At 43.0% G+C, this 26,059-nt stretch overlaps 1 protein-coding gene across 1 annotated transcript in view; it reads left to right on the forward strand.

Annotated features, from left to right (window-relative positions):
* TMEM132C (transmembrane protein 132C) overlaps positions 1-24,609 on the forward strand; it is a 221,591-nt gene extending 196,982 nt beyond the window's left edge. Inside the window, exons 6-9 of the mRNA XM_055700710.1 lie at positions 10,366-10,571; positions 11,058-11,331; positions 12,395-12,586; positions 21,598-24,609. Coding sequence (XP_055556685.1) covers positions 10,366-10,571; positions 11,058-11,331; positions 12,395-12,586; positions 21,598-22,794 — 1,869 coding nt within the window. The 3' untranslated portion in view covers positions 22,795-24,609. The remainder of the gene's footprint in view (positions 1-10,365; positions 10,572-11,057; positions 11,332-12,394; positions 12,587-21,597) is intronic.
* Positions 24,610-26,059: the final 1,450 nt, after the last annotated feature.

A 26,059-nucleotide genomic window follows, 5' to 3' on the forward strand; every position in this document is an offset into this window, starting at 1 on the left:
TCATAAGTGTCTGTCAGAGGAAAGCCAAGTCTGCTTAAAACAATGCTTCCCATAGCATCTAAAGTTTCTTCCCTGTGCTTTCTTACCAGCAGCATCTGGAGGCAAATAATGATGTGGTGGGTTGTGATGAAGTGTGATGCAGGTGGTGATTTCAAGGGGGAGCAAATTTTCAGAAGATTTTGTTCCATTAGAAACCCTGGCACGTCATGGGCACGTTACATTTTCTCTCATACCGTTCAGCTCCTGCTGCATACGGCAGGGTAAGCATCCAAACTTGCATCACGTTTCTGCACCTCAGCATACACATACATTCTTTGTATGGGGCTTTATTGCAAAGCCTTCAAGACTCAGAGGATTTAAGGCTTCACATTATGTTTTTAGTGCAGGTTATAGAAGCAAATAAAAACAAGGGGCTGACTAGAAAGAGCTGGTTGTTCCTACCAGCTATTTTGATCAAGGAAGAACGCTAACTTCCAATAAAATGCTTCTACAGTGAATATAATGCAGTTGATTTATCGCTCATTTTTTACTTAGGTTAAATAAAACTCTCTTTGGAGTTTGTTAACTAGGTGCAACTGTTGTAGGGCTGAGCATGCTGAATAATGAGTAGGTGGATAAACTTCTGATTAAAACAAGTCTCGTTCCTAACTCAACCTGTAAAACAAGGGGAGAAATGAAGAGTCACACTGGATGGGTTTTCCAGGAATACAGTGTGGTCTAACAAGAGACCGGCCGTACTCTGTGCAGTCACGTTGATGTAGTGCTCTCTTCTGCGGTTGTATGTCAGTCCTGCGAGTTCCAGTGAAAGCGTGGAGGGGTCAGTCTAAACTACAGCAGCTACTGCCAGCCCTCCTCGCTGTAACGTGTGGGCAGCCACTCGGGGAGGGTTGATGCCTCTTCCAGATACTTAAGCCCATGCGGTCAAAATTGTAGCGGTACTCATTGGAAAAAAAATAGAGTAGTTGTATAACTTTCTGGAAGGAACAGGGAAAAGTTGGACTATTCTTTGTGAGGTGCCTGTGTGTTCACTCTCAGGCTTGCACCTTTTCCCTTGGTCAGCTCCGGGATCAGGAGCCAAAAGCTCAGTCCATGTGGCACCACCCGGAGGGTGATGCTGCTTCGGGGTCCTGAGCTGGGGTCTCTGCGTGGGGTTGTAAGGACACAGTAGCAGGCTCAGAACAAGCATGGGAGCTCTGCCACATCTGCTGCATTGTGCAGATAACCTCCAGGGCCACCACAAACGACCTTCCTGAAGTTTATGTTGGGTAGCTGGTGACCTGCAAACACAGTTCCTGCTCACCGCACCCTGGTGTAGGTTTGAAAGCCCTCAAAAGCAGAAGCTGTAGCTCTTTGGGAGTCCAAACCCAGCAGCCTGTTTCTCTGGTGGCTTCTCTTTCCTCTTCTGATACTGTGTGTTCCCGTGATGTGTGTGAAATCGAAAAGCTTTAAAAACAAGTCAGTCACAGCATGGACATTCCATTGTTTCGCTGTTCTGAAGCCCTGTGACTTTATAGTCTTTTCTTCTGGTAGATTTGTTCTGTTCTGAACAGAATTGCAAATAGAAAACCAACCTCCTTGCCCTCCTCCATACTTTTGATAGTCCTGTGATTTACTGGGATCAATATACATCAGTAGAGTGGAAAAACTTCAGAGGAGCTTTAGAAAAATGAAACTTTTACCACACACTTCTGTCAGATGCAAATAGGCATATAGGCCAGCGATGTGTGGAGCTTTCACAGAAGACGTTATATCATTAATGTATACCACTACTCCCCAAGCAGGCAGCCTCTGTGGAAATTGAAACTCAAAATTGACATGGTCTGAGATACTTAAATTCAGCAATAAAAGTTGTAAATACTTTGCCATCGCATAATATGCAAAAATTTCAAGGGCAGCTGAAGAAACTTTTAAACCATATCCATGCAGACTTCTTATCCTGTCATCTCATGCCTTCACCCAGCTCACTGCCTGCTTTAGTGATGTCAGGATGGAGAACCTATACATCCCACAAGGAAAATCAAAGCAGAGTGGCAATAACAGTGCCTCAAGTTCCACAGAAAGTGCTTCAAAATCAACTTCAAAGCTGCAAGATCAAGACCAGGAAAGTAAATGGGAGAAATAACATTAGTCTTGTGACAGCTATAGATATGATAGGAAGATGAGCAATTTTCTCCAGTTTTGAGTAATACAGTCAGAAGAATTAATGGTGTGCTTCTCCTTTCCTTTTCTGCCAATAGCTGTAATTTACACATTGTGAATTTGTATATGGTAGATACATATTAAGTTGGAAATGACGAGCATTGTGATGTTCTCAGATGTGCAGCTACTGTCCAGAGTGTGTCGATGGAATTAAAAGTCTCTGCATTCACCCTGTGATCCTGCTTTGCCAAGCAAGGTATCTGGGGCTGTGCTGCACCTATGGTCTGGTCTATCCCTAGTGAGTAGGAGCCAAACTCTCTGTTCAGCCCCATTTTCAGAAATTACTTGACTCGAGAGTGCACAAAACAGGACAGATTTTCGTGTACGTGATAACACTAGCTGCAGAGAGCTCCTGTGGCTCGTTGCAGCTACAGTTCAGCTTCAAAAGCTGGGCATTTGGGAGCAAATAGATGCCCTCCAGTCTCAGCTGGCATTTTGTGCCCCTTTTACTCTCTCAGTTCTGTCGTAGTGAATGATATTCGGTTAGTTAAATGTACTGCTTCTGCTCTGCAAAGCTGCCAGCAAAATCTTTGTAATGAGATTAGATAATGTACAGCCTTTTCCCTAAGAAACGCTGTCTAGCTTTGGGGGTTTTCTACTTTGTTTTGCTAATCTGGCTGCTCATACTGCAAATGCAGACCCTTTGCAACACAGAGTCCAAATTGCTTCTAAGCTATGGCCCCGATTTCACATAGAGTTCTCTTACCCAGCGCTCAGGGCTTGATCCCCATGTCATTAGTGCGGGTTGCTGGGAACTTTGCCTGAGGACTGATTGCAGGGAATGAAACTGCATTTGGAATGTGGCAGCTGTTTACAAGCACACAGCAACACCAACGCACAAGCCATGTCATCCGCTGGAGACTGCAGACAGTTAGCGCTTAGAGAGGCAGAATGAAGCTCAACTCAGTTATTACCGTGTCATACCTGCCCTGCTCCTTTGTCACCGTCTCCAGACTGGGAGTAATTACTCCTCCACTGTTTCAAGAAACAAATTTATTCTTTTTCTTTTGGTGGGTTGTAGGTCAAAACAACTCTCAGGGTTCTTCTTGCATGTAATGTGAAAAACCAAGCCTTTTGGTTATGAAGATGACAGCGTTACCGGTGTGGAGCCTGTGTTTACCTGTACGGCGGCACTTCCCGAGTCACTGTGCCGGGCTCCGGTGCCGTCAGAGGGAAGCAGGGGTGGCATGGCAAGGCAAGGCACACTAGCAATTAGCAACTCCTGTAACGGATGCTTCACTTTTAAAGGCTGCTCTAACAGTGTCACAGAGCTGTAAATATCATTCCAGAGGTCGTGGAAGAGCTCAGGTCTGAAGCTTTAACTCTTATCAGGCTTAAACAGTTTAACGTGAAAAAATGAGTAGTATGGGCCTGGAGACAGCTTGCATTTTCCAGTGGGAGGTTATTGATTATTCAGGATTGTGCAGCCAGGCATTGAAATCCTTCTTATGAAGCAGTTGCCATCACCTAATGTTCATGTGGCATAGTATTTCCTTTATGTATAAAACCATAGCATTTAGTTGAAATCAAGGCTGGACAGCTGTATAGAGTCTCTCTCAAAACCTCTACAATTAACTAGAGGATAATTTCTTCTCTACAGAGGATGTTAACAAAAACCCCTAGAAGAAATTCTGTAGTAAGGATGTGAATATCACAAATTTTGAAAAGATTGTCCAAAAAAGCTTGTGGAATGATTATCACTGTCTAATATTGTATGTTCTATAAATGTCAATATGTCCAGTGGGTAAGTCATTCTGGTGCTCTTTATTCGTTAATGGAATGAATGACTTTGTTCACTAAGCTTAACCTCCACGACCCTCAGTCACCCTTCTGGTATATAAGAGCGCTGATACTGAGCTGAAATACCAGGAGTGTCATATAGTTGAAAAGTGCTGAACATCACCATTCTTTACTAATTATCCTGTGAATTTTTTCATTGAAATTGAGATTCCTTTAAGAGATACTGGAAAAATCTTTTTGCTCATTGAAGTGCTTTCATAAATATTTAAACATTTATGTAACCTTTGAATATTTTAGCAACATTTACATTAGTAGAACAGAAATGGGTAAATGGGTTTACACACCAAAATACAAGATTTTGAACCTGATGAATACAGCAAGCAGGACATCTACCGTTATCATATCTCCTCATTTCTGTTCAGCTGTAAAGTTCTGAAACTTCTAGAACCTCAGGAAGCTTAATTAAGGGCAAAGCACACAGACTTCTACCTAGAAAATGAACTGGTGCCTCCAAATTGTCAGTGTAGCTAAACTTGGCAGGGTCGCCATATTAAAAACTTCCCTTTTTGTCCTCCAGAAGTGTCCTTCAGAGCCTGGCCTGATATGTCCAGAGGTGAAGAACAACTAGGAGAATAAACAAGCTAAGACTAGACTAGATGCACAGAGCCAGGACCACTAGTTTGTTTTTAGGTCTTATGGTTGTTCTTTCCACTCCTGCCTATAACAGATGCGGAATGAAACAGACAGTGCTTTGAGGTCACCTTCTTTTGAAAGACAGTCTTAGCTTATATTTGACATGAAATTTGTCTTTGGTAAATTATCTGTCTCCACCATCACTGAATGAAGATTTCTCAGAAATCTGTAGGAGAATGTAACCAGCCAAGCCGATATTCTTACAGAAATGTCAACAGCCCCTTTGTGGCTGCAGATCCAGGGCAATGCGTGGTCACATCCTTCATGGGGACCTCAGGCAGCTCATGCTCTCTTCTGGCAGTTCTGTGATACAGAGGTCATGGTGGGACCAAGACCTTAAACTGAAAGGAGTAAGTAGAGAAGACCCAGAGGTTCTGCACTGGGCTGGTACCAGGAATCTCCTTAATATTCACTTGCAGCTGATGTGTTCATTACCAGGTGGAAAGGTACGTCCCCAGATCACGTAGTGCCATAGGTAGTGGTGATTCAGGAGTGACTCTTGATTTCCAGACAGTGTTTTTTTCTCTGTCAACTCAATAAAATGTGGTTTGTTGCAGAGAGAATCTATCCAAGTCATTTAGAAAGGCAATGGCCTTTGTTACAAAGGGGCACAAAAATATAATGACAGCAAAAAGAAAGGTGAAGAAACCTCCAGGGAATTGTCCTTAGCCCTGTCTTTTGCTGTCTAGCTTCTTTATTCGAGTTTTAATCTGGAGAAAGTAGTTAGAAAACTAGAAAAAAGGGGGAAAGTAGCTGAATGCAGCTTAATAATGAAAGAAACTGCTGAAATAGCATCAGAAAGCTCTTTAAAATGCAGAACTTCTTGCTGATCTGCTATGAAGACTAGAAAAAAACCAATCACTTAAAGGTGGTGGCTAAGTAGGCTTTCCCTTTATCATCTTTTACTTCTGATGCCAAAGATAAAAAGCATTTTCAGAGGGAAGATGTTTTTATAGTAAAAGCATAAATACTACAGGAGATGAGAGGTGGATCACTGTGCACAGCATCTCTAGCTTCTGCTAGAAACTTCCCTGGACTACTGTGGTCATTTTACTGCTCAGTGACCTTCCAGAAGCACTGCAAAACCCTGGAGGAAAGCTGAGAGATACTTTTATCTATCAAAAATGCTTAAGCAAATACACTTTTTCAATTAATAAGAATTTGAGTTCTAATGTGATCCAGTTTAATTTATTACTCTTTTTAATCTCCCTTCTATCCTTCCTTCATGATTCCATGTGACAGTTTTAGGTTGTCCATTCCTGTGTTTTCATCTGTTAACCTCATATGAGAACAAATCAAAATAGTTTTGCCAAGTCTGTGTTTAATAACTCCAAAACCAAGTTGACTGTGACATTATTTCCGAGTTAATCTGAGTGAAGGGGGGTTTGTTGTTGCCCCACATAACCCCTACCTTTCATTGGTGAGGGGCACCTGCTTAGCAAATCAGGCCTTACATGTGGCTTGCTGATGTTGTAAATTGTAGCAGAATCAGTACATCTGCATTTGTTCTCTGAGGCTGAGAAATCCTTTTTATTTATTTTTGAAGTGATACTGTTTCAGACAAGGGCAAGGGAAGCAAGCCCGTTGGCTCTCATTCTGCTAGCCTGCTGCAGCTAAGCTTAGCTGAGACATGTTGCTTCCAGAAGCTGTAGACTATGGAATAGTTTTAATTGAACGTTTCTGGAGAAGGAGTATCCTTAATCCTGTACATATGGAGAGCACACGCACATTGTATGTGATGCACGCTGAGACACTTTCTCCCTTTCATCCCCTTTACAGCGCTGGTTGGAGTCTGTTGCCTTTCTTTCTCAAAAGCAATCAGTGTTGCTTCAAGGATGGATACCTGAAAGCAAAACAGTTAAAACACATACGATAATACAATACAACATCAGCTTTGCTCCTCCTGGTACTCTCTGCGCGCTACCTCATTATCAGAAATACAGGAACAGAAGAAAGCATGTGTAAGGACATTAGCAATGTTTGTACTTGGTGAAAAGAGTAATGTTTTTCTCAATGCAACTCATAAAGACCTGCCACTATTGCTGATGCACATCCAGTAATAAATATTAACCTGTAGCAATTTTAAGGACTGTGTGGTTCCTACAACAGCCACCTCCTTAGGATGCTGTATGTATTTGTTTAGCCATTTGTTTGTTGCATACCCATGAAGGCATACAGCAGCTTTACAAACACAGATGGAGATTGGATCTCAGCCCAGAACCATTTAGGAATTACAGTTTTGTTCCTATTGTTACTGTGTTTTTTTCCCAGACAGTCTCATTTGTTCTGTTACTGACAACACTGGGCCTTAGATAATATGAAATCGTACATCTAGACCAGACCTGGTCTGTCTGAAGCTGGATGTTATCAGAAACCTTTTATCAGCATGTGCATGTGGTTTACCATGTGCATAAATAAGCAACATGTACAGCTCAGAAAGTTCATACTTTTGTCTTTGGGGTGAACGCCACAGAAATGAATGGGGCGGAACCTGTTTCAGGATGGCAACAGCTGCTACTCCAAGGAGAACTAGATCGGATCTTACGACAAGCCTCCCAAAAGCTGCTCCAAGGAGAACCAGATTGGATCTTATTGACAAGCTTCCCGAAAGCTTCTGCGCAGAGGAAGATAGGGCTAAAGAACAAAGAGCCATAGCTGAGGCTGCTTTGTCTCTGGCTCTGCGGAGAAGTTGTCCCTGAGCCAGCAGTGTGTCCCGGTGGCCAAGAAGGCCAATGACATCCTGGGGTGCATTAGCAGAAGCAGGGCCAACGGGTCAAGGGTGGTTATCCTCCCGCTCTGCTCTGCCCTGGTGAGGCTGCATCTGGAGTGATGCATCCAGTTCTGGGCTTCCCAGTTCCAGAGAGACAGGGAACTACTGGAGACGGTCCAGTGGAGGGCTACACGGATGATGAGGGGACTGGAGCATCTCCCTGATGAGGAAAGGCTGAGGGAGCTGGGACAGTTTAGCCTGGAGAAAAGAAGACTGAGGGAGGACCTTACCGAGGTCTACAGATATCTTAAGGGCAGGTGCCAAGAGGATGGGGCCAGGCTCTTTTCAGTGATGCCCAGTGACAGGACAAGGGGCAGTGGGCACAAACTGCAACACAAGAAGTTCAATCAGAATCTGAGGAAGAACTTCCTCACCTTCAGCATTACAGAGCACTGGCACAGGCTGCCCAGAGAGGCTGGGGGGGTCTCCATCTCTGGAGATGTTCAAAACCCACCTGGATGCAACTGTGCAACCTGCTCTGGAAGAACCTGCTTTGGCAGCAGGGGGACAGGGACGACAGACTAGATGGTCTCCAGAGCTCCCTTCCCACCCTGACCATTCCCTGAGTCTGTGAAATGTTCCATACATAGGGTCTTCTCCTCCAGGCACATTCGCTACTTCCCATTTGGCTCTGGAAGTTGTTCTGTGCTACAAGCGCAGTGCAGCTCTCTGTGGGTGACCAAGGCTCTCTGGGTTGTGGTTTACACTAGTGGGGGAAAATGGACAGAAAGAATTGAATTTACTTTCCTGAGGTTACAGAGGAAGACAGAAATTAGAGTCTGTGTCAGCAAGGACTTCCTTGTACCCTGAACTTCCTTGAGGATGTTGTGCCATAGGTAACATTCATATGTGGTGTATTATTTAGATGTGAATTCCTTCTAACTTCATCCATCTAAGAATTAGGTGTCTGGTCTAAGATACCTCACAGGGTCTCCATCTCTGGTGGAGAGACAGATAGCTGCAGGGAGAGGGGCAGTGACACTGCCAAGCATGGAGAGAGGAGAGTCACCCACTGGCCATTCCTCTTCCCCTGCCACTGAGACAGCAGCGAGATGAGGGGCTGGCGTCAGACAGCAGCAGCTCACACACAGGAGCTGAATGCCCCCAGTACACCCCCAGTACATCCTGCTGGCTGCATGCTGCTCCAGGCAGCAATGCCTCTGTGATCAGGACATCAAGGCTGTAACTCCTGGCAAGTAGCCCTTGCTCGCCCGTGCAGTTGAATTTTTTTTCGTGAGAAACATTTTCATGATGTTTTCTCTCCCAGGGCAAAGCTGATGCAATGGCACTGTAGAAAGAGCAGCCCATCTAGGAACAGGTTCTAAATTACTGCATGGTATTATATATTATATTATATTACATTATGCACCTCTGCTGCATAGTACTTTTACGTTAGATCAAATAGTCTTTCTGAAACAACCTAGTGTGAGCTGAACCCCTGTCTGTATTGCCATTCAAGTTAATACTTGTAAACACACGGCATGCCATTCCTGCGGATAAAATAAAGACATTTCTGCCTCCTTCAGACTGTTAAACCTGTTTTAGATGGTCTGAAGGAGAAGCCTAAACAGCCGGCTGGGTCAGGTATTGTAGCGTGTAGGGCTGTTTTCAGTCAACGGAGCCCAGTTACAGCACAACCCCCTTAGAGAATGAGTCAAAGAAATGTTTGGTTTATGTTATCTGAAGTTTCCTTTTGCAATCTCACCACCGAATATTGCACCGGCATGTGAGCAGTGCCTAAAGCTGACAGAGGATACAAAGGGGATCTGTATGTCAAACTGGAAACAGTTTAGCTGCAGTATCTGTGGTCACAGAGGACATCCATCTGTTTGATTAACCTGGGAACATAAGCATTTCCAGCTGATAATCTTCATTTGAATAAAATGATATCGGGAATGGGAGTGGGAATAAAAGGGAGCAGATGATAATATAAATATATGTTCAGGTGGGGAGACACATTGCCACCACTAACGATACTCGTTACGGGTGATGAAATAGAATTCTGACGGGATGGGAGCAAGAGCAGGAATTGAGGAGATCTGCTGGATTTACTGTTAATTTCTGCAGACATACCAGCTCATTTAGCAGGGTAACAGCTCCCATTGCTAGCCACTTAATGTATGATTAATGTGCCACAGGATTTCCCCAGACATTTATGACACGTTTAGGAATAGATATGACAATGACTTTATCACATGGAGACACTTCATACTATCTGCATCCCTCTTAATGATTTATATTTTCGAGAGTGATTTTATCACTAGTACTCAGTAACGTAATAAATGAGAAAACTCAATGGTCTGTAAATTACAACATTGATTAAAGAAGCGATTACTGATATAACTCTTACATGACTATGATAATGCTTGCTTATATTTCAGGACAGCATTTACATGTTAATGATAAATCTACTGCAGTGTTTAGAAATACTTTACAGCTTTAATCAAAATGTAAACATTTATAAACAGATAATGTTTATTGCAGAGGAAATGAGTAGACTCTGTTACTCTTCAGTGGATGAAACCCACTCCAGAGCCAGCTTTGTCTTCACGTCTGATGAAGGTGCTCATCAGGGCAGAGCATTGATTTGCTGCTTGCCTCTATTTTGACTTGTTTTGGTTTGTTGGGTTCCTCTTGACCAAGCTGTGAAGGAGCCATGCTCGTTATAAATTCCACAGCACTGTGATGGGCTGGTGGCTCACTGCATAACAAATAGAAAATCAACCACCAGCTTCATAAATACTATCCAGTCTTTAGGCATCTCGAGCATAATTATGCCTCCTGAGCCAATGAAAGATTTTTGTGCTCAGCTGCTCCCATTGCAAAAGGCAATCATTAACATGCATCAAGAGAAGGGAGCCTTTTTTGTTGGTTTTTGGTTTTCAGATGCCAGCATTACACTTTGAGCTTGTTTTGTCGCAGTGATTACCTTTTCTTCTTTCTCTCTTTCTTTCTCCCCTTAGGTTTCTGACAGATGTGACTATGTTTTTGTCAATGGCAAAGAAATGAAAGGCAAGGTGAATGCGCTTGTGAACTTCACGTATCAGTATCTGAGCGCTCCTCTGCAAATCACAGTCTGGGTTCCACGCCTGCCTCTTCAGATCGACATTTCGGACACAGAACTGAGCCAAATAAAAGGCTGGCGAGTCCCAGTCGTTTCCAACAAAAGGTAGGTTTGAACTGTGAAATTTCTTGGGTGTTTTTGTAAAATTAACTCTTAGCAAAAACAGCTGCAGCACCTGCATCCAAAATGCAGCATCTTTCCCTGAGGAGCAGCAGTACTGGAATCCCCAGCTTTGCACGGGACAGGTGTAATAAAGCTTTTAAAGTTTGTGGGAGTTTTGCTTCTGTGTGTGGGTCTGTCCTGTGCAGCAGAGCACAGTGTGGTACTCCAGTAAGGTCCACTTATAGAAGAGTTACCTGCTTACATGAAATAGTGGTACAGGCCATTTGCACAGTCCTTCGTCATGCTAGGTAGCCATGAATCAACAACCATCTGTTGTTTTTTAATTTAAATTTATTTATATAAAATTATTTATTTATTTTAAAAGTTAAACTGTTTATTAAGGGAGTACTCTCCGTTAGCACTCTAATGTTAGTTTTCACTGATGTTCTTGAAAACATTTCTTTATGCTTCATTCTCTTTTGAAAAAAGACCCACCAGAGACAGTGATGATGAGGATGAAGATGAGCGGAAGGGAAGAGGATGCACTCTGCAGTATCAGCATGCCATGGTGCGAGTGCTCACACAATTTGTAGCTGAGGATTCCAGCCCCTGGGGTCAGCTGAGCTACCTGCTGGGCTCAGACTGGCAGTTCGACATTACAGACCTGGTGATGGATTTTATGAAACTGGAGGATCCTCACATTGCCAAGCTGCAGGACGGCAGGATTTTGATCGGACGGGAAGTAGGAATGACAGCAATGCAGGTACTGTGCTCTAGGCCACCACATTCTGCCGTTCCCATAGAGAACCTGTGTGGGGGCATAAATCCAGTACAGTGCTCTGCCATCTTGGAACAGAGTAATTTCCGATTACATTCCTGTGACCTTCGGGAGTGTCACACACAGCGTTAACCCAGCGACAGTGGTCCAGGCTAGAGGTGATCTGAGGCATGTGGCATGGCCAGGAGCTGGAAGCCACAGAGTCCTCAGACATGTCCAGGAGAGGCAGCGTTTCCACGCTCAGTGAGAAGTTGGAGCCCTTGCCCCACATGTTGCACGTTACCACCAGTCATCTGATGGGCACAATTTTGACTTTTTGAGACAGAGATCTTTAGATTGTGCCAAGTTTATTTTGATTTATTTAAATACTAATTTAGGAAAAAAACCTACACTCTGGTTAATAACCCTGAAAGTCATAAGTGGCCAACGCCATATCCTAGTTCTGCCCCAGCTGAATCCTTATGAAAGGCAATGCGTAAAGAGTGAATAAAGCTAATCTAGGCTGTAGGTATGAGATGAGGAAGGTGGAGAAGACAGTACATGCATGAACTAGCTATCCTTAGTTCCTTAAAGACAGGAGTATGGCCCTTAGTTTCATTAAAGGGAAGGCTATCCTCCTAGCTTGATGTTCCATCAGAAACAGAAAAGAGAGAGAAATGAGAGTTACCGAGCTAAGAAGTGAAGGACACATCCTAGACGTTGCTGACCTCCCTTTGAAATGGTTGGGAAGTAAGGCTGATGAGCTTATCCATACTGGGACACAGAATAACAGGGGAAGAAAGTTTTAAATCAACTCTTCTAGTAAATGATGCAAATAACAGATGTAAGATAGTATAGCACTCAGTATTGGATGCAACGTTCTCAGCCATAACCAATCTACTAAATGTTTTTCCAACCCTCCTAATGGACCAGGCTGCCTTGTCAGTGTGCTCTGCCATTTCATTTCTATGCATAAGACTTTGGAGACAAGAAGGGATGATGACCTTAAGAAAGGTTATTTTAATTGATCAGCCTTTTCCTAAGTTGATTCTTTTGTGTTTCTCCAAAGGTTTTGTCTCCCCTGTCTGACTCCATCCTGGCAGAAAAGACAGTCACTGTGCTAGATGACAAAGTGACCATAACAGACCTTGGAGTCCAGCTGGTGGCTGGACTTTCGCTCTTTCTTCAGCCCAGTGCAGCAAGTAGTCGGGCTATTGTGGCTACAACTGTTGCCCAAGAGTTGCTTCATACTCCTAAGCAGGTAGTGTACACTTGCTGATGTTGCCTTTTGGGGTGGGGCAGTGTTTTACCAGTGTGAAGTACAGGTTCATATGTACACACACAGACACACATGGACACACAGACACACACAGACACACAGAAACACAGACACAGCTTCATATATAACTTCATAACAAGGTTAGAAGTTAGACGTTAAAGTACAGGTGTAGTACATGTCTGTGTCAATCGCTTTCCTCTAGAGGTACTCTGGAACTGTCTTCTCATTTCTTCCCTTCAAATATGGACTTAGTCTGCAGTAAAACCTCTGACTACACGGAAGTTCCTGATATTTACATTTTTAATACCCTTTCTTTAAATGGTTCAACATCTGTTATTTTTGCAACACAAGCAGTCTTTGGACAGTGATCCCTGTTTGCCAACCGAGCATGCCCTTTGTTTTCCATGCCCCAGAGCACAGAGCTCTGTGTGTCACAACAATTTAATATTTTGAAGAACTGTAAAATAGAGGCAGAAGGTAACCACGTACTTGTCTTTTCCCTCCTGGAGTCACAGCAGACTGTCAGGCTCCTCTATCCTTTCATTTTTTAGATGGGTTTTGGGGGGTTCATCATTCAGTTCAGATGCTGATCTTACTGAATTTAAGCCAGCGAATTCCCATCTCTGTAAAGGGAATCTTTCAAGCAACATGTTTCAGGTCACAACCCACATGGAAGAGGGGAGAACATCACCAGATCAAGGCAAATGGTTGCTCTAGAACAGATTTTTAAAAAAAAAGGGTCAGTAGCAGTGGAACAATCTGTGTTCATTGCTCTTGCAGACAGTTGATCTGAAGAGTGGGAGTTGGGACCATGCAATTAAGTCTGTCCACAGCTACTCTTCTCACAGAAACTGTATTTCATCTCACATAGATATAGAGAGATCTCAAGTCAAGTTTTATGGCCCATTTTCATGATTTTTGCTACCTAATTTCCTGGAACATAAAAATAGTTTAGATTGGTTTATAACTTAGTGATGGGAAAATGTCCAGACTAGAAGGACTTGTTGCCCATCTGTTCCATTTACTGTGTCCTGTAAACGTAAGAATCTTATGTAATTAACCCATTTATACCCTTCTCCAGGGCTTAGAAACCATGTCTGACATTGTCTTTGGACAAAGACTGTAAAAGCAAAAGCTAAAGCACACCTAACCCAATTCTGATCTGTAGGACGGAGCACCATCTGTCCTGCAGCATCATTGGAAGAATTGTGGCTTCGATTGCAGATAAAAGGGTTTGTGAATCTGGAAAGTTTGCACAGATATATGGTCAACTTCTCAGATTTATAGACGTTTTGTCCTGAGTGTGTGATGATATTAACATCAGGTAATGGCAGAGTATGACAGGGCATTTCGGTAGTGCATGGCATGATATCTCATATTGTATTATGGTGTGGCAGTATGATATGATGTGTCATTATCTATCACTACGATTGGCAAGTTTTGAAGTAATAAAAAAGAGTAAGAAAGTGTAAAGGTGGTTTGTTTTGAAATTATTTTTCCCAGCATCTCTGTTATGGAACGATTTTAGTGGAACCTTTTGTTTAAGCTGATTTTCTTTTGTGAGGTAATTTCAGTTTCCACAAAGCAGCACATTTCTAATACAGAAGTGACCGGGCATGTCAGGCTGTCGTTGTGAGCAATGCCCTCTGCTCCTGGTTCTGCTGGGCAGTGTGGGGGCTGCTGTCCCTGCTGTCCTCCTGGGCCTACAGAGAGCACTGTGGCATCATGTGCACTTGAAGATACCAACTGTAAAGCAGGAGGCAAGAGAAAATCAAGCACCTTTTTCTCAGTAAAAGAAGTTTAAAATCTGTTCTTCTCCAGATGGAATCTGGAGAAAAGAAAAACAGGATCTAGACTCTATTAGAAGGCAGTGGGAAACCTTCTCTGCACCAGGATCTGGAATGCCCAAGGAAATGTAGTGGTCAGTAGTGGTCTTGAATTAGTCAGGGTTTCCACTCCCATGTCCGTGCCTTCTGTCCCGGCTTCCTGCACGCGTAGAGCAGCATGTTCCTGTGGGATCCCGCTTCAGCCTCTGCCTCTTCTGCCAGCATCTCCAGCCTGGAGCCTGCCCATCCCCATTGCCTCTGCTTGTCTTCCCACCACCTCTTCTTCACCAGGAGCAGGAGAAGCATCCTGGCCGCTTCTCAACTGGAGCCTTTGCTGGGAGCATCACTTCTCACTTTGGGGAGTTTGTGAGGGTCAGTTCATGCTCAAGCACTGTGAGTGTTTGTGGGCCTGATCCTGGTCATGCCAGCTCCGTGTGGGTCCTGAACACAGTCCCTGGTTACTGGGGCACGTTGGCAGTTGGGGGGCTGGGCTAATTACACATGCTGTGCAATTCCCTCCCTACCTTACTGTAAGCCACTCGTTTGTTCTCAGGCCTATATCTCACTCAGCCTATGGACAGGCCTTGCCCAAGGAAGGGCGGTTGAAAAGGGACCTAAGGGACTTGGCATTCGTGTCACCAAAAAATAAGATGGGAATAGATTTCACACTAGAAAATACATTGGAGGAAATAGTCTTGGCATGGGAGTGGCCTGTAGAGTGTCATGTCTTCCCCTTTCATTTGCAGTTTGAATGAAGGATGTAACATTTAAGTCACTTGCCCTTAGAAGAATTAATGCAAATGCAGGAGTGCTTGTGTCTAAATTTTGCAAGAAGTGACTCATCATTTTGAGTGTATCAGCTGAGATCCTTACTGAGCTGGAATTTCAGAAGGCAAGCACTGAGGGTTTTCAGAAAATCAAGCCCTTTCAAAAGAGAGTTTTTTTCAAGAGGACAGTCCAGAACTAAGCATATACTTGAATGTTGCAAGGATGTAATTATTTGTGTCTTTTCCTCTCAAACAAGTTTATAAAAAGGCCAAAATAATTCATGCAAACCGTATTGATGCAACTGGAAGACAAAATAAAAGTTAAGATAGCCAAAGATTTTATTTTTCTCAGGAATGCTTGTGTATGTCTCGGCATTGTTATATGGAAAAAACAGTCAGCGTGTTCTTAGTCAAGTGTTTTCCTTGGCTCTGCTTTAGCACCTTTGGTAGCCAAGCTTCAACATCGACTAGCAAATGTCCTTGGGTAATTGGTGCTCTGGCAGGCATAGAATTGTCCCTCACAGATTAAGTAGTACATCTGTAGAGTACAATGGAAGAGATAAAGCTTTCTACAGATTGTGCTATTACAGATCCTTCAATATCATAGGAATGAATTTAGTATTTTTACTGTGACTTTCTTTCAATGAATATAATGACTCCATTAGTTCCTGGATTGTAATGACCACACCACATCTGCAGAAGCAGCACAAAGCAGACAAGACACAAGTTCTGAGAAGCTGGCAGTTTCTCCAAATACTTAGCAAGCTAAAGAAGATAAGTGATGTTTTTTTATCTTAGATGCCTTAAGTTAAGTTGGGCAACTGATTACCTGAGGTGATACGGTGACCTTGAGTTATGCTGAGCCCATACTTCCTTTTTTTTTTTTTTTAGTCAATGGGAAGTACATTGACACTGAAAAATGGATCAGTATTTTAGATTCCTAAAAATAAATGCAGGTTGACCAACATTTAAATATCAAAGTTAGAATGTCTTCTGAAAATTTGGAAACTATAGTGTTGAGCGGTCTGTTTCTAGTGGCCACCTGCTCAGGCAGGAAAGCTGTTTCATTTGGCTGGCTGATGGTTGTTAAAATCAACAGTGCCATCTTAAAGGCTTCTCCAAGATATAAATAAAAGAAAACCTACAGTGTTTAAGTGTTTTCTGATCTGAGTGATCATCAAGGACTCTAAATTTCAGCTGGCTCTGCAGGGAAACTGACAGTCATATCATATCGTAGCTTTTTCATCACTGTAGGGTGGTCTAGTGAACTGAAGTGGGAGAGTGAAGAAAGGAAGAAGAAAGCCTTTAATAAACAGCTGTATTAATGTATCTCTCAGTGCTGCTGGAAAACTGCAGACATTTTCTTAGAGAAAAAGAGCAATATCAGCACTTTCTAAAGGCCAAGTTCTTCTCTTTCCCGTGTGTAGCTCCTGTGGACAGCATTGAGTAGACCCAGACCATCCGTAACCTCAGGGAGTGTCCTCCAAGGTACCCAGTCTCCCTGTGGTGGGAGCTGGGGGTGCTCAGCACCACCTGAACCAGGGGACAGACTAGAGCTACTTGTGCGTCCCTTGTGCATTGACATGATCCTGTCCTGTTTGAGCTTGTGCCCTTCCTGCAAACTAGTTCTGAGGGCTCACTGACGTCTCACAAGTAGTAGGAGTATTTTTATGGTGTGGATTCATTGCTCCATTCTGGCAGTATAAATTACACCTAAATTGTGTTTATATTTTCTTTAAACTGACAGAGTAATGTAAGGGCTCACGAGTATGGCAAAGGAATTGAGCAGCATGGGAAAGGGAGAAAGGATGTATTGTTAGATAAAACTCTGAAGTCTTCCCTTGCAAATACAAGTGAATCCCCACTGGAAAGGAATGCCACATTAGCAGACTGGAAAAAAAGGAGAAAAGGAAATACACGGTAGGAGAATGCATGGTTTGAATTAAGATCTGAGTCTTGGCTGCCTTTTTATTTCCACATCATAACGATCAAGCCCACTTTTTACTACATAAGCCACAGGCTTAAAAGTAAATGCACATGTAATACTTTGATATTTCATGTGATAAAATTGCTAGGGAAACCCATTTCAGCATTCAAGTCCCCGGACAGAACAATCAGAGCTGGTCTAATAGAATCATAGAGTCGTTTAGGTTGGAAAAGAAGCTGCTGAGAACAGTATTCCCTCGCCTTTGCTGGAGGGAGGGATGTATTTGTTTTCTGGAGCCATCCAGCCATCCATGTCTTTCCTTTGGTGTCCTGCCTCACCCCAGGACTACTGCAGCTGACCCCAGCAACTGAGGGCTTATTCACAAATACTTTTATTTGTGCTTAAGTGAATGAAGACTTTAAAAGGCCTCTTTATTCTGAGTGTGGAATAAAATTAAATCTACTGATCAGTCCTCACTGTTCCTAAGCAGCAGAATTCTCTAAAATGCCAACAGTCCTACACACTTTTCTCCCCTGTTCTTTGCTTGGAGAGCACAGGATAGCATGCCCTGGTAGCAAGCTGACCCCAGCTTTTTTGAGGAAGTCTTGAAGGGCACTTTGTGGTGCCACGGATGGGCTCAGTGGAATATCCCAGGATAAGCAGACTTTCAAATCCTGTATGATGCTTTAGAGGGCAAAATAATTATCATTGTGGCTCCCAGAATTTCACTTGTTGAGTCCCAGCGCAGAGGGACTCATCGGATCTCTGTACGATGGGCTTTCTACTGAGCTTCCAAACCAGCTCTGCTTCCAGCCAGTCAGGTTGCCATCTGGAGCATGAGCCTCCTTGTTTTATCTGGGTGGAACAGGCACGGCCAGCAAACAATAGTGTTTGTGGTGACTCCCGTGGCAGGGTTTGCCGTGTTCCAGGTCAGGCAGTACAGAGTTCCTCGGGGACTCTTGGTTTCCATTAGTGCCATGTGCCTTCTGTACCCTGGTAATTTCCCCCTTGTTTTACCCACCTAAACATAACAAGTGGGTAACAAGGGAGATAAAACTACTTAACAAAAAGCAAAATGCAAGTTTACCCAAGAAGATTTATCAAGTGGCATCTTTGGACTGATAAGCAGCAATGTAATACAAGGCCAGAGAGGTGGTGGAACTGCAGCAGATCAAGAACTGGCCAGCTTGCTGAAGGTGCGCACGGAATGGAGGAGGAGAACAACAAAGGCACAAGGGAAAATGTAGGCAAAATGTGTCTTGATAAAGTTTTTTATGTGTTTAAGGAAAGCATTATATTTAATAATCAACAGTGGTTGTGGAGAACAGTTTCTTCATCTCATCTGGCCTGGATTGTGCTGTCGTTAATGTGATGTAATGTACATTATCTGACTCACTGCACATCATCGCAGTCACTGTACAAATCACCCTGCTCTCTAAGAGAGGTTGTGGTTCATGTGTTCTGGGAGTGCAGCTGAGTGTGTGTGTGTGCACGTGCATGTGCATATGTGACAGAGGGAGGAAAAGTGGAGGAAAAAAAGACTGGATGGCCAGGTAATCCCTCAAACTGTTTGTTTATGCTTGATAATTAATGAACACAAGGATTTGTCACCTCAGTGTTGAGGGCATCGGACTAGGGGCAGCAATTTTGCAGGTAAGAAGGCTCCAATCCATCTTCATCTGCTGATAGTAATTGGAGGACCTTGTCAGAGATTTGGAGGGGATTTATTGATGCAGTACATAAGATTTGCAGAAACAGCTCTTTGAAGGACATGGTAGTAAATCATTTCTTTTTTTCTTTCTTTTTTTCTTTTCAGCTTTTCAGAATTTATAATCACTTGGGAAATTCACTTCCTTCCCCTGCCTTCAGCTTTCCTTTAATGATGTGAATGAGAGGAGATGATCTCTTGCCAAATAGAATATTTGGGCTGATCCAATAAACTTTGGCAGGATCTGAAATTCTGTCCCTCTCTCATTTGTTTTCTTTCCCTTTTAATTAATGTTGTCTGTAGTATAAGCATGACAATGTTGTGTTGTGTCTTGTCATGAAAAAATTGGTTCTGTGAAAAAGGGGTCTCTTGGAAATAAAAAATGTCAATGCTGGTTGAAAATAATGGCTAAACTATTGCACACCTTTGTTATCCCTAGTAAATCACATGTGCACTTGCAAATTTCAGCTGATGCCATTTCTTTTTTTTCTCTATCTGCATCATAAAACCAGGAATGCAGAATAGTGCAGAAACAATGTAAAGAGTAAAAGTTGTTTTGAAGTTGCTTACATTTTTGTCGAGTTCTAGCCATTTGGTCTGAATTTTTCTGTGCTGGCCTACCTCTGAACCTGAGAGGTGCCTGAGGGCCATTAAAGCGGAAAGGTGGCAGGGTAAGGAAACCAAACAGAGATGTGGATATCTTGAAGAAGAAAAGAAGAATATATGCCTCCTCGTATGTGTTCCTCTCCCGTGCCTGGACAGAGACCCCCGATCCCTCAGAGGTGCCGTTCTACCACCAGTAAAACCCAGTTGTGTAGTGAGGGCCACAGTGGGATCTGGGGCTCTGCCACGCTAGGCACGCTGTGTTTGGCTGTTGAGGAATGCTGGTTACCTTTAGTAATGTCAGTCCTTGTGCAGAGATGTGGAGCTGTGGAATTGCCCCCCGTAGCTGCAGGAGGCCCAGGCCTCCTCATTCCCAGCCATCACCGTACGAACTGTGCCGCGCTTGTTCTCTCATCCTGCTCCCAGAAGAGAGCACCGCCGGCAGATGACAGCAAGCCTGTTGCGACAGATGTTTGAAATGATGCTGGTGGTTTTTCCTTCCGTAGGTTGGTGAAAAGTAGGTGTATCTTGCACACCTCCCTGGTGGTACATGAGGCTGTGCTCTTGTTTTAGGGGGGAGGAAGGCAACAGGGTGTTGAAATGCCAGAGGAGATTCGTCTTTTTCTCTCTGTACATACCCATTTGAAAAAAAAAAAAACCCTTTACTTTCCCATGACTAGGTTTGCTTTACTGTAGGTTTCTATGATATAAATTTAATCCGTGCCCTGTGACTTTATGTTTCTGTCTGTTCAGCCATTTCAGGGTTGTTTCTCTGATGAAAGATCAGCTGTTTTAATTTCCTTAGCAGTTCACCCTTCCCCACTTCTCTCCATTTCAGCTGTTTGAAGTGCATTTGTATCACCAAGAACTTTGCCTTCTTTCCTGTGGTGCCACAACTTATTTTTCTTCCTTCAGTCCCTGAAGAACTTGCTGATAGCACTTTGGAAATCAAATATTTAGTATAGTCCAACCTTCTGCACAGCTAAGTGCCCCTTACTGCTTACATTGAAAAGCTTTAAATTTAACTAGAAGGGTAGCAATTCCCTTTGTTTATAACCATAGCGTAACAAATTGTAGCCAATAGAGAACTATATTAGGTTGTAAATTTGTATTATGACTGCATGTTAACAGGGTGGCAATGCTTCTCCCCGATGGTGATTTTCAGCCCGGTTGTTCTGATGTACCCAAGTGTAAAGTTATTAGGGCCATCTGCGGTGTAAGTCTGGGAAGAAAAAAACTTCAGTTTTGTGTGAAGTTGCACTCCGGCAACCTGCCTGCATGTCTGCCAGCTAAACAGGCAAGGCATAGGGCAAATGGAAAAATAAAGAAATCTCCTGCAAAGCAAGCTACTGAGATGTGGAGGAGTAAATATCTCTATCATCTGGATGGGATTTCAAATGCCAAAGAGCTGACCTCTAGTTTTGTGTTTGCTTCTAATGATGACTTCTAACGGTGCTACCTGCAGAGAACAAAGACAGTCCAATTAAATCCAGGCCATCTGCATTTTATCACAGAGATCATACCAGCATCTCCGTCCTCCTCTCCTTGACACAGAAATGTGGTGAACTTTTTAATTATTTCAAGGATAAAGTGTGTTTTACTTAAAACAAACCCATCTCCAGCAAAATGGCAATTGTTCTATGAGTCTTTTTCTTTCAAGTGACTCTTCTGCTCCAGTCATTTCCAAGATATTTGGTAGCTCCTTATTCCTGCTAAGATGTTTATGCCTTGCTTAATTTGACAGCTCCCTGTGACACCTGTGCATTGGGAACATGAAGAAAATAAGTGTTCTGTCAAGTGCCTCTAGTAATTTTTTCTGGTTTGTCTCTTTCAGCTTTTGAATGAGAGAAATTACTTTCTTTATACATCATGTAAATTGTAGGTTGTTAATGGGTACTTTGGTGTTATGGACAACTCATATCAAGTGTTTTGTATGTTCTTCTGCAGAACATTTGCAGGAAGGCTAACAGTGGAACCTTTAGTCAAAAATGTGAGCATTTTCCTGCCCCATCCGTTGAAGCTTGGTTTGCCTTAAATGCAGTGCAGAGCCATTGGCTTCCGTCTCCTCCAGCTGCCATTCAGAGCTGAGAGGTGGATGAGCTGCTGTGGATTAAGCTGCTTTATTTAAGTCCCTGTCTTTAACCATGACCCTCTCTTTGCAGGAAGCTGTGGTAAGCACCTGGATCCAGTTCAGTGACAGCTCTGTTACTCCGCTGGACATTTATGACTCTAAGGACTTCTCCCTTTCTGCTGTGTCATTAGACGAAGCTGTTGTCTCGATCCACCAGAACGCTGCCTTAGAATGGCCGGTTGTGGCAGCAGAAGGTGAAGGTCAGGGCACGTTAATCAAGGTGGACATGATGATTTCTGAGGCCTGCCAGAAGTCCAAAAGGAAAAGTGTCCTGGCTGTGGGGAATGGCAACATCAAAGTCAAGTTTGGTCAGAATGATGCAGACTCTGATACAGGTGGAGATTATGATGCTGATGAGATTGAAAACCATGCTAGTGACCGGCGGCACAAAGGGTCGGACCAGGACCGGTATGGCCAGGATGGACGATATTATGGTAGCTCAGCAGAGCGAGAGGAAGGCGCCATCAGGAAAGTCAGCACCACAGCAAAATCCATAATAAAAAATAAAGTCATTAAAAACAATAGGCTGGATGGTGGCAAACTCTCGGACGACAGCCAGCTGCAGAACATTCCTATAGACTTCACCAACTTCCCTGCTCAAGTAGACCTACCAAAAGGCAATGCGGGCATGGAGGAAAATGACCTGGTGCAGACACCGAGGGGCCTTAGCGATCTGGAGATCGGGATGTATGCTCTGCTAGGGGTCTTCTGCCTGGCAATTCTAGTCTTCCTAATAAACTGTGCCACATTTGCACTGAAGTACCGTCACAAGCAGGTTCTGGTGGAAGGACAGGCTACCATGACCCATTCCCATGACTGGGTCTGGCTGGGAAACGAAGCGGAACTGCTGGAGAACACAGCAGATGCATCACCCCAGCAGGATGAGCACACAACTATTATTGACCGAGGCTCGGGCAGTGAGGAGAGCAACCAGCTCCTCAATGGCAGTGCTCAGAAGAACATTCAGAGCCAGGTTCATAGGTGTGCTGACTCAGGGGGCAAGCTGGGAAAGGAACAGAAAACTGAACCTTTACATTCGCCGACATCCAAACGGAAGCGGGTAAAATTCACCACGTTCACTACCATCCCACCCGACGACGGTTGTCCTACTGTCAACTCAATCCTAAGTAGCAATGATGATGACATTAAGTGGGTGTGCCAGGATATGGACCTGGGGGACTCCAAAGAGATACGAAACTACATGGAGAAGTTCAAAGAAAAAGTGTAACTCCTTGCTGGTTTTTTTGGGTTTAACCACACCTTGATGCCTTCAGTTCTACAGTATATATTGGGACAGAAGAAGGGGAGGGGAAGGAATCACCCGGAGAAATGATAAGGCAGTTTTTATAATCAGGGAAAGAAATTTGCCAAACTGTCCATGGTTTGTTTTTGGTTTTCACTTTGTTTTTCTGCTACTCATGGATTTAGGAATGGAATATAAATAGCAGAAAGGAGCAAGGAAATGGTATGACCGGTAATGATGAACTGGGCAAGATGAGGTTGTGAAAATTGTTTTATGGGTCATACAAATAATAATGATAGTAATATTTCAAAGTACCAAAAATATTTGTAAAAAGAAAAGATAGAATATAAAAGCATGAAAAGAATAAGCAAGAGACAAACAATAACTTGTCTGTATTTCTAAGGAAACATCACAATTACGGACATATGACCCACAAGGAGACTTTTTAGATTGTTACTCAAGCTGTTTCTTTTTATTCTTTCATTTGAAGTGAAGATGTGTCTTCGGCATTACATATGAAGGAGTAAGAAATTACCTGGGGGTTTTATTTTTACTTTTCTGTTTGTCTTGTAAGTTGAAACGAAATAGTTTTCCCTCTCATATTTTTCTTTTGAAAGCAGGAGAATTCTAAATTCACTAAGTTCACAGTGGACCAAGAATATTTTGTTTCTAAGTTGGCTATAAATAATCTCCTGTCATTTGAAGAATTCAGGGGATAAGTACTGACTGATAGTTTCCATGTGGTATCTCTTCAGAAAGCCCAAGCCTCCATTGTTTCACCCTAGCTAGAAATACGTTCTGTTTGGAAGAAGTATTCATTTTACTTTCAGGTTTGATTTGTTTATTTAGTTGTTTGTTTTAAATTTCCACAACCAAAGTTCCCATGTTTCACCAAGGGAAGAAGGTGCTGTTTTCTGTTAGCTTTTAGAAGTAACAGCTGATGGGAATGCCCCACTGGTGCATTCTGAATGTACCTGGAACCGAGAGCATCGCAGGCCAAATATGTACAGCCTGGATTTGGGGATTTTTTTGCCAAGTCCATGAATTCATACTTTCGTGCTGTGATTTTCTGTTTATTCTAATGTCACCAGCTCTCATCAAGTTCTGAAAGTGAGAAGAATGGACAGAAAGACTGATTGTCCCCAAAATTTTATTTCCTGCTACTGGGAAAGCTGGCCTCTGGACAGCCTGTTGGAAGGGAGGGAAATATTGCTGAAGCAAGATCAAGAAATATCTGGAGCTATTTTATGGATTTTTTTTTGGCCGTTGGACCAGCTAAGACTGAAAAATTTAGGCTAGATTGTGAAGCTGAGATTTTGAATAAACAAATACAAAACAAGTAATAAATCTGAAGCAAATAAAAAATACTGTCATAGATTTGTTGTGTAAACTGTCTTGACTCAGTGCCAGTTTACACGAGTGGAGGACATGGATCAAAATCTATACAATGAGGAAACCACTGTCATCCAAAACCTTTTGTAACTAAAAGGAAGATGGTATATCCAGCCCTTTGGGAATCAGTATTATGTCCTGACTGTTAGCCAGAAGCACTTGCATTGTCCTGTCTTTACCATGTATTTCTTCTTCTTTTTTTTTTTTTTTTATTACTAAACTCAGTAGTTTGATTTTTTTTTACTTGGACAAAACCAATCCTGCCACCCAGTAACATAGATGGACGTTTTAACAAGATATGCCTAGTATGCATTGTAGACTGAAAGAATGTAATATTTATTTATACATGTTATACAAATTGTAATTAAAATGCTTTAAATGGCTTGACAAATTAACCTCTCTTTTCTGAGGGGAGGGGTCTCCTTCTGTCATTGCAGTGTTGCAGTACTGCGCCCACTGCCTAACAGCAGACACAAAATGTAAGCCACTTTCAGAAGAGAGAACAGAGATGTATGAAAGTTTTTCGCTGCTCTGACCCTTCTTTTGTGAAACGCTTCCCCTTCCCACCCAACACGTGGTGATGATGATGGATGGCAGAAGACAGCAGTCAGGCACAGTTCAGGGCAGTGTCACTATTCATCTTGTTCATCCTCATGCCCACCATCAGCATGAACAACTCCAGGACTCTTGCTTCTGATGTGTGCAACTTTCAAGCAGCCCAGTCATAATTAATTATGTTGCTTCTCTGATTGATACAGTAGGTTCAGATGGAAGCAAGTTTCACTGAATCACAACTGACATATACAAAGCACCCTGTGTCCCAAAGGACCCCAAGCTACTTTACAAGCTAAGCACAGTGATGCATCAGCCACACCTCGGGGATCCGTATATCTTCTTGGGAAAACGCAGGTGTCTCTGAGGTGAAAAAGGCATTTACAGCACGGAGCTGCAAAATACAACAGCAGAGGAACAAGAAAAATAGTATGGAGCAAAAAGAATACACCATGGTAGCACAGAATGTAATTGTTCAAAGTGCATTCTGAAGAAGGCTGTTGATGTGCTGAACAGCCCCTCCTATAGCAGGTGTGAAATGGCTCGCTCAGGGGCACTAGCACAGCGCTGGCGGAGAGGAGGGGGGTGGTGACCAGCTCAGGGTTTGTAGTCTCTGCACCCTGACTTTGCTCTTTGCTTCTGGCAGCTGAGACTTTACAGGATCAGAAGAGGAAAGGGTAGCTCCATCTAACACAAACCGTTGGCTACTGAGACAAAACCTTCTGAGGAGGATTCATCCTGCTCTGTATTTTCACGATGACGTGCATGTCTCTCTTGGTCTTGCTATCTCACTGTATTGTCTAAAAAAAGTATTCCGCAGTGAATGAAAATTATTCCTAATTCACCTCACCCTCAAAAGCTCAAGTGCTTTTTTCAAGAGAGAAAAACATGTCTTCATGAAATTAAAAGGGAGGGGAAATCAGAGTTTCCCATGAGAAACTATTTTGCAATTCCTTTTCAAAAACAGTGATGTACATTTTTGTTGAAAGACACACTGCTGTATTAATGCAGCTCCGACTGGATTCAGCATTCCCAAAGACGAGCAGAGCTCTTCTGTTATGAATAGGAAAATTACAGCTTATTCATTGTTTCAGTATTCACTGAAATAATCACTATTTTTTGCTTTGTTGACTGCACGTATAGTTCTCGGTCTGTAGATTCAGGCTTAGGCAGTTTGTCTGAAATAACTACCCGTTGGAAAAATTAATTGTAATGTACAGTGGGTGATTCTTGCGACATTGGCCAATACACCCAGGATGACTCCTTGAGAGCAAGATTTCGTTGACTATTAGCCATGTGCCAGTTC

Source organism: Falco cherrug, chromosome 1 (assembly GCF_023634085.1).
Source record: "Falco cherrug isolate bFalChe1 chromosome 1, bFalChe1.pri, whole genome shotgun sequence".
Lineage (NCBI taxonomy): Eukaryota > Metazoa > Chordata > Aves > Falconiformes > Falconidae > Falco > Falco cherrug.